Source organism: Eurypyga helias, unplaced genomic scaffold, assembly GCF_000690775.1.
Source record: "Eurypyga helias isolate BGI_N326 unplaced genomic scaffold, ASM69077v1 scaffold15569, whole genome shotgun sequence".
In the NCBI taxonomy this organism is placed as follows: Eukaryota; Metazoa; Chordata; class Aves; order Eurypygiformes; family Eurypygidae; genus Eurypyga; species Eurypyga helias.
Genome location: NW_010272864.1, coordinates 12,588 through 21,577, shown reverse-complemented (window position 1 = coordinate 21,577; position 8,990 = coordinate 12,588). Strand labels below are relative to the sequence as shown.

At 40.6% G+C, this 8,990-nt stretch overlaps 1 protein-coding gene across 1 annotated transcript in view; it reads left to right on the top strand.

Moving 5' to 3' along the window:
* LOC104515350 (F-actin-capping protein subunit alpha-2) overlaps nt 1–8,682 on the top strand; it is a 14,362-nt gene extending 5,680 nt beyond the window's left edge. The window contains exons 6-8 of the mRNA XM_010159287.1: nt 4,216–4,287; nt 6,747–6,809; nt 7,692–8,682. Of these exons, the coding sequence (XP_010157589.1) occupies nt 4,216–4,287; nt 6,747–6,809; nt 7,692–7,832 (276 nt within the window). The 3' untranslated portion in view covers nt 7,833–8,682. The remainder of the gene's footprint in view (nt 1–4,215; nt 4,288–6,746; nt 6,810–7,691) is intronic.
* Nucleotides 8,683–8,990: the final 308 nt, after the last annotated feature.

The window sequence follows — 8,990 nt, the reverse complement described above, 5'->3', positions numbered from 1 at the left end:
TGCAGAAATCCTGAGACCAGAGGAAGTCTGACTGTCATGTGGTAGGCAGGGGGGACTTCCTGGATTGGTTCCCTGGAATGCATACCTATATTTTGAAAGCTGGAGAGAGACTTTTTGCAAGGGCATGTAGTGATAGGACAAGGGGTAATGGATTTAAGCTGAAAGAGGGTAATTTTAGATTAGATACCAGGAAAAAATTCTTCACTGTGAAGGTCTTGATGCACTGAACAGGTTGCCCAGAGACGCTGTGGATGCCCCATCCCTGGTCGTCTTCAGGGCTAGGCTGGATGAGGCTTTGAGCAACCTGGTCTAGTGGAAGGTGTCCCTGCCCATGGCAGGGGGGTTGGAACTAGATGATCTTTAAGGGCCCTTCCCACCCAAACCATTCTGTGATTCTATCATTTTGCAGGAGTTTACTAAAACAATTCTGGGATCAGGAACTAGGATCTTAGTGCAGTCTGCCTTTCAGCGTAAACTCCCTATCTTTTTGCAGGCCACAGAGTTAAGTTCCCTTTTCCTGCTCTTTGTGCCTTCATGAGTTTTACACTTCCGTACTCCTCAGTGACTTGACTTCAGAAGGAAGATGCAATGGAATGTTTTTCTAGCCATAGGCTGAGGCTAGGATGTTATTTTAGGATGTAGTAGCTGTGTTCAGGCCTGCCCAAGCAGGCAGGGGGCCTGAATCTGATTTCCCCTTCTGGGGCAAATTTTGTAACAGCTGGAATGACAGTCAAAATGTGGGCAGCCATTATTCTCTTCTCAGATCAAGATGGTCAAGATAAGCACCCTCGGTAACTTCTAGGAGACAACAACTTTGGGAGAATTGAAGTAAACTGTCACCTAAATCCAGCTTGCAGCAAAACAGGCATTTTCTCCCACAGTATGCACTTTTGGTTAAATGTCTTAAGAGATTTTCCAGAACAAGCAGGCAGTTGTCCACCTAAATCTGGGGAATTTCTAGAAAATAACCTGAACAGGGAATTTGATAAAGTTTTAATCTGCATCTCAATTTGGGCACCAGCTGATTTTTATCTTCTATTACTATATCACATAATTAATCAAGGCATTATTTACATTCACTGAAGTCTGTGTTTTGGGGTGGTTTTTTTTTTTTTAACTTATATAGGAACTACTTATTTCACCAAGGAATTTTGAATTCTATTTCAAATTTTTAGAAATTGTGTACAATTTCTTTGAGGGGTGTGTGTGGAAGTGCTCACCCTTCCCTCTCCAAACACACAAACCAAAAAGGGTGCTTTAATTTCCTTTTCAGAAGCAAAATAATCTTTTAGCATATGAACTCACAACAGCATTACTGAATTTGAGTGTTATTTGCAGAATCTTTCACATCAAGATGGCTATTGCCCTGTTTCTGATAAGATCTTTTGTGAATGTGCTGGGGAGAATTCCAGCATCACCTGCTGCCTTCAGGTGTCTTCAGTATTTTTAATTGCAGGATTTAATCTTTTTTTTTATTTTTGTTTTAATTATGTTAATAAATTGTAATATAGGAGATTCTCAACTGTCTTACTCTTTTCTATTGTGTAATTTTCTCTTAATTATATGTAAGAAGAAAACTGCCACAGCAGAGTCTTTAGAAAAAATAAGGCCCTGTGGTGCTTGATATGCTCCAACTGTGCATGAAAAACAACTGATAAGTGTACTGGTTACTAATTTTCTGTCTTAGATAATTTGTTATTCTCATCCGTCCTTAGTTAACCTTTCCAAGAGGTTCTGTTCATAAACATCATCCTTCTTGTAGTCATCTCAGCCCAGACCTAGCATTCTAGAAGGATGTCAGCAGTGAGGTATAGTACAGAACAGTTACTTCTCCTATTTTGTATAAGATAAAACACATCCCAGTTAGGTTTGACTCTCCATCCCTGTGAAATTTTTAGGCCTGAGTGTTTGCCAAGAATGTGACTCAGTGAGACAGAGAAGGTGTTTGTGTTGATGTTAACCTCAGCACAGGGGAGGTCTGGCCCTGCTGCAATGTTGGGTTGTGCTGGGGCAGGGGGGAGCTTTACATTTCTTGGGGTTCTGCTATGTCATTGGGAGGTATCAGAATTTTGCATTGATAAGCACTTACCTTTCAGGATTGAAAAGGCTGGCAGAAGTTTCACCTAGTAATGTTTGATTTGAAAAGAAGCTTATTTTATGTTTAGGATGATACCTTTCTTAGGTAAACATGTATATGACAATAAGCAAAACAGTAATGTGAGATGAATCATAGGAAATAATATTTTTCTTATATAAGAAGTATTGCTTTTGTTTAGGTGTTATGATCATCTTATTGTGGCGTGTTTTCACTATAGGATAATGAGAACTAAAAAGCAAACCTTTAAAGCTCCTTCCCTCCACCCCTCCCTTCTTTCTGGGCTCAGCTTCACTCCTGCTTTTCTCTACCTCCTGCCTGTGAGCTGCTCAGGGGGGACGGGGAATGGGGGTTGTGGTCAGTCCATCACACGTTGTCTCTGCCGCTCCTTCCTCCTCAGGGGAGGATCTTCACACTCCGGTGTGGGGGCCCTCCCATGGGGCACAGTTCTCTATGAACTTTTTGTGAGTCCTTCCCAGAGGATGCAGTTCTTCACAAAGTGCTCCAGCGTGGGTCTCCCATCCTTTAGGAGCAGCCTGCTCCAGCCTGGGTTGCTCGTGGTGTCACAAGTCCTGCCAGCAAACTGCTGCAGCCTGGGCTTCCCACAGGGTCACAGCCTCCTTCAGGCATCCCCCTGCTCTGGCGTGGGGTCCTCCCTGGGCTGCAGGTGGGTCTGTGCTCCCCCATGACTCTCCGTGGCGGCGGAGGCACAGCCGGTCTCACCATGGTCTGCACCACGGGCTGCTGGGGACCCTCTGCTCCAGGGCCTGGAGCACGTCCTGCCCCTCCTTCTCCACTGACCTTAATGTCTGCAGGGTTGTGTCTCTCTCATATTCTCGCTCTCCTCTTGCTGGCTGAAGTTGCCTTTGCTTTGGGTTTTTCTCCCCGTCTTAACTATGTTATCCCACAGGCACTACCACCGTTGCTGGTGGGCTGGGTCCTGGCCAGCGTTGGGTCTCTCTGAGCCAGCTGGCATTGGCTCTGTTGGATGTAGGGGCAGCTTCCAGCACCTTCTCACACAACCCACCTGTGTAGCCCTCCCTCCCAAAAACCTCGCCACACAAACACGATGCACACATAGTGATCATAATGTATGTGTAATTACAGTATTAATCTTCAAACTGAAATGTTACCTTGCCTAATAGGGCGAGACACAAATTCTACGGTTCCTCGTGTCAGCTATATTGACTGTGTTGGCTTTATCAGAATTGTAAAAATATCTTTAAAGATACGTGTTTAAATGTCAAATGAGCTGCGTAGCTCTTCTATATCAGTTACTGTGAATGATGGCATGTAACTTTATATATGCTTCCTATTTTTTAAGTTTTTTAACAGTTCTACTAGAAACTGAATGCTTTCAGATCCTTCCCAACTGAATTTAAATGTACTAAGGTTAGCTTGGATAGAGTTTTACTGGTCTCCTGCAAAATAATCAAGGAAGCTGTTCTGTAGATATAGCACTTCAAGTAAATAGATTTTGTTCTGCTTTGCTATCTAACCTTGGGAAACTGTCCCAAAGAGCTACTCTGTTTCGATAAATACCAGTTTTTGTTGTGAAGTGTATCTAATAGAGGAAAATATCAAAACCAGGCAGGTCTAGAAACAGAAGCTTAATGTTGTACTGTCCCTAGAAGACAGTTGGGGTGAAGCAAAAAACCAACTTCCCAGTATCCTGAAGTCATGCCAAAACTATTATCATTTTAAATAGGTCTTCCCCGTTTCAAGAGTTTCTAGTAAGGTCATGTAGATAGAATGTCATCTTCATTGTGTTAACTAAAACCTTGGATTAGTGGTGGACTCAGCATTGCCAGGTTAACGCTTGGACTCGATGGTCTTAGCAGTCTTTTCCAGCATAAATTGCTCTATGATTCTAAACTCCCTTTGCATGAAATTCTGCTTAAGGCACATCAACACAAAAAGGTCTCCAGAGTAGCTGCTTCACTAGTTCCCCTCAAAAATATTTAAATTCTACAACATTTTGGGTCTCCTATTTGTTTTTGTTGTTCTGTAACATTTTATGTGTGGTTTTGTTGGTATTATCCTAAATACTACAATATTTTGATTTTCCTTTATGTTGTTGGTCTGGAACATTTAACATCAGGTTGTTTACTTTTTTGTAGGTTCACTATTATGAAGATGGTAATGTTCAGCTGGTGAGCCATAAAGACATACAAGACTCCCTAACGGTGTCTGTAAGTGAACTTTAAGGGCCTTAGCGTGTATGCTGAAATGACTTTTTAATTTAGAAAGAGAAGTAAAATTATTAAAAAACTCCTAAGTTTGGAGGCTTCTTATATAAGCTAAATTAGCTTTAATTGTACCTCTTTAATTGGCTTGCTGCCGGTCATTCTGCTGCTCTGTCCAGTTTAAACTTTGGTCTGCAGTGACCTATAGAATTAACTTCTGAATATGAAGGAGGTTTTAGTTACCATAACCCACTTTAAATAGTACGGTCTCTTGAGATGGTCTCCTCTGCTCACTGGGAGAAGACCAGTACGCTAAAAATAGTAAACAAATGCTGCCAGTCGAGAAGCAGTAGTGGGTGTTCTGCCTCCATTTCCTCCCTGTCTGAATCCGGTGTGTCAGCCTCTTGCTTTTTCTGTGCAAAGAGCCCTTTCGGAGATGCTTTGGCTTGAGAAACATACTTTGTATTTAAAGCATAATCTAATTCAACTTTTTTCCAAGTGGATTATTATCATAATGATGAGCAGACAGTAAAATTGGAAACAGTAGCAGATGTATCCTTTAAGAGTTGGTAATGTTGCAATGTGAAGAATTACTACGTTTGAAATAATTCTCTTCTTGCTTACTGGAGACTGTGCTTATAAACAGTGTGTTGGAGTGTTCTTTAATGAAACTTAAACTGGCAGAGGGAAATGGTGCAAGTGAACAGCAGAAGTATTCTCATGATGATGACTAGTAGTGACCAGCTTGGCTCAAAAGCTCACTTCATCAGTGAAGAACATTGTTTGTCAACATAAAGCAAGGCTTGTTGGCTTTTCAGTTGCAGTAGCACCACAGAGACCGGGGGAGCGTGGTGCCAACTGATAACGCTTCTAAAGCTGCAGATACAAAATTACTTTTGACCCCCTAAGCAAAGGGATCTGTGTAGCCTTTCATTCGACCAAGAGTTGCTTCAGGGAAGATTATGTGGAAGAAGTTCTCCTTTCAGAAGTTTTGCCCCACTTTCTATTGGGAAGAAACCTAATCCTGTTCCACAGTTTAGTAAAGCAGCAGAAGACTGATGAGTAGAAAAGCATCTTTTACATAACTTGCCTGCATCCTGCTAGAACAAAAGCAAGTATGTTGCAGGTTAACTATTTTTAGCCCTGGTTTTGTGCTTAACAGAGGCTGTGCAGGTTCTTACTTCACCAAAGGAATGGTAGGCAGATTAACAGGAGCCTCAACGACTCCCCTATTTAGTTGTTTGGCAGAGAAACAATTTTGTACTATCAATGGGCAATGAAATAAATGGCTGAAGAGTTCTCTTGTTGCTAGAGCTGTAATTTGCTGAAGGCTGCGTTCTTATCCCTGATTTCTCTCTGAGCCATAGCAGACCTCATACCCCAGAATTCTGCCTTTCATTAGCAGAGCCTTTCAAATCACTGCCTTGGTTCACTGCAAAGTCAAAACCCGTTCGTTTGTTCTACTTGGTCTCTGCCCTCCTCCTTTATCGCTTTCTGCAGTGTCCCAAGCTGCCAGGAGCAGTTTCACTGGAACCTCGAGCCAGCTGTAGTTGGAGCTGCCATAGCTTTCTCCCAGTCTTTGCCTTCGTAGCAACAAGGGATCGCATGGGGCAACAATACTCCTGTCTTCCAACAGCTTCTGCGGAATACCCTTAGGAATGCCTCCAGCACCAAGCTGGAAGTTTTGAATTTCATTCACTTCCTGCTTGAGACTTCTTTCAAGCACTTCAGATAATTAGTCTCCAGACTGACTGAGGGGTCAGTTTTTATTGTTGAAACAAACACATACTTGCACACTTAAAGATGAGGCCCAAAGCCAAGAAACTGCTTATCAGTCATGATGAAACTTGGACGTTGTGGAATGTTGCACCCTCATTTTTGCAAGATCTACTTGGGGATATTTTTTAGAAAATCAGGTATATAAAGGCTAGTGTTTGCCTCAGCTTAGTCCCCAGATGCAGAATGTTTAGTGGTGAACAACTTTGGTTTGGTGTGGTTTTTTTGTTTTTTTTTTTTTTGTTGTTGTGTTCTGCATATTTCTGGGTTAACTGATGTCATTTTAAGTTTTCCTGAATTTGTACTGGAAACTTAATACTGATAATGTTAATATCCATACTCTGCATGTTTTTAGACTTGTGTGAGTGCATTGTCGTATTTCCAAATGCTGTTCTGTTCCATGTGTCTTTTGTCATACACTAGAATTTTAAATCAAAATGTTTTATTGAGCTCTGTGGTAATCATTATGCTTGTTGCAGTTGGGCTGGGTTGATTTTTTTAAAATATAATACTAATGAGGCATGTGCCTTTTGGAGGAATGTTTTGTTCAGTTTTGGTTTAGCTGCTAAACAGCCATGTGTTCTCACGGGGTCTGCATGACCACTCTCATAACTCTAGGAAAAAATATAATCCAGCTAGTCTTAGGCTCGTGCTGTACATCAGACCTAATTCAAATGCTCTTTCTCTAGAACGAAGCTCAGACAGCAAAGGAATTTATAAAAATCGTAGAGGCTGCAGAAAATGAGTATCAGGTATGTTGGAAACAAACACCATATCCTTACATATATAGCATTACCATCTTCCTAACCAACGCTAGGATTCTATAATTAGCAAGCTTTTGATATTAAGATACTAAGATAATGCAGTCCCATAAATATAAATAGATTACATGCTGCTATCCACTGTATTTTCCCTTTCCATACCTTCTGGTGATGGCACTCACGTTACATTAGAAGTCAGAAAAGTCCCTGGTGTGATCACGTGTCAGCAATCCGGATCTCTTTTAGCATTAGGGCATTCCTTCAGTGGAAGTTTTGTACGGATTCTGCTCAGAGGCTACTCTGTTAAGATAGCTTTGCCTGTAAATATTACCCGTTTCATGTAGTCATCTTAAAGTTAGAGAAGTGTAACTGTTGTAGATACCCTCTGTAGAAGTGGATTCGTGTTCACGTAGGTCTTGAACATAAGGTAAATTTCAGACACCGTGTTCTGTCAGTTTCAAAAAAACATACTTAAGTTTTTATTAAAGAGCATTTACCATGTGCATTATATCCACATTCATATAATATTGTGGACTGACTCCACCATCCCCACAGGAAATGCAGTGGAAGACTGTGGTGTCTGAAATTAATGCTGTATGAGCTGGCTCTGATCAGCACTTTGTTCCTGCTGCTGATTAACCACGCGGTGGTTTGCTGAAAGACCTAGGCTACAGCCAGGTTTACTGCAGCCGACGTGCTAACCCTCTTCTCACAGCTTCAGTCTAAATCTAACGCCTTTGCTTTGCAAATGTATTTTAATTTAGCATGTTTTTCTTAGGCCTGTTTAAGAGGTAAGAGACTACACAGTTGTTTGACTTTGTAGATAACATCTTCGTTCTGTTCGTGTGTCTCTGTTTTGTGTGACTCTAACAGACTGCTATCAGTGAGAATTATCAGACTATGTCGGACACTACGTTCAAGGCCTTACGTCGACAGTTGCCAGTTACCCGCACGAAGATTGACTGGAACAAGATCCTTAGCTATAAGATTGGAAAAGAGATGCAGAATGCTTAGAGTGAACGTTGCATGACTGGATCGTTTTAGTGTCCTTGTATACAAATAAAATTATTACAAAAAGTATTTGGAACTGTCAGATCACCCAGTCAGCATGGGCTTTTTGCCATTGAAAATCACTGTAAGTAGTTTGGTTAGAGCACAAAGCTTAGCTAATTGACTTTTGTCCTTTTTCTTTCTTTTCAGAAGGTTGCAACTTCAGTATAGCTGAGTATCTTCCTTTAGAGTTTCTGTTGTACCTTTATTTTTTTATAATGAAGAGACCATGCCTTTAGTTTTCAATTACACGTTAAGAACAGTTGGAGAAATATTTTTGCATATGATAACCCTTTCTCTTGCTTTCCTGTGAAATGGACAACTTCCACAGTTTGCTGGATTCCTTGTCAAGATCAGTGATGTGCATTTCTCGGTCAAGGTCAACATGGAGTGAGCCATAGGTGCTGGTTTTGAAACCATCTGCCCTTTCACTGTATGTAAAATTGGGAAAAGCATTTTCTGTATCCTTTAGGCCTCTCAGCATACTTATTTAGCTCCCTGGTAGCTACATTTTTTTAAAAAAAAAAAAAAAAGACCCAGGTCTAACGCTGTTTTAAGATTTTGAAATGAAGTGAAAGTACTTATTTCAGAAATGCATTTAATGCTTTGTTCTTGACAGTTACTGAAATGAGCTCAAACCCCATCTGCCCTTGAGGTTTTTTTATCATAAAGCCACAAATGTATTATAACAAGGCATATTGTAATATATATAATCCTGTACTCATTACTATGTCTGTCAGTTTTGTTTTTTTTTTTTCTTGGATTGAAATGTACTAAAATTCAATGTGACATTAAAATGCAAATTTTCTATTTATTTGAGTATCAGATTGCTTCCTGGTATAGCCTATTTTTGGTGTTTCTATATATTTTTAAAATACCATTTAAACCAGCCACAAACTTGTGGCCTATTGGCTGTTCTCTTGGAGATTGTTGCTATAGCATCATCCATTGTTTCCAGCTGCATTTAAGAAACATCTACATGTGGAAGTCTACTTAAAATAGGTGTCATAGAGCTTCGTATTGGCTACAGAGGATGAAAGAAATAAGACCAGAAATAACATGTTTGTCTGGAAAATACTTTCCCTGTGATATATTGAAAGTGGCCATCAGGTATCTAAAACC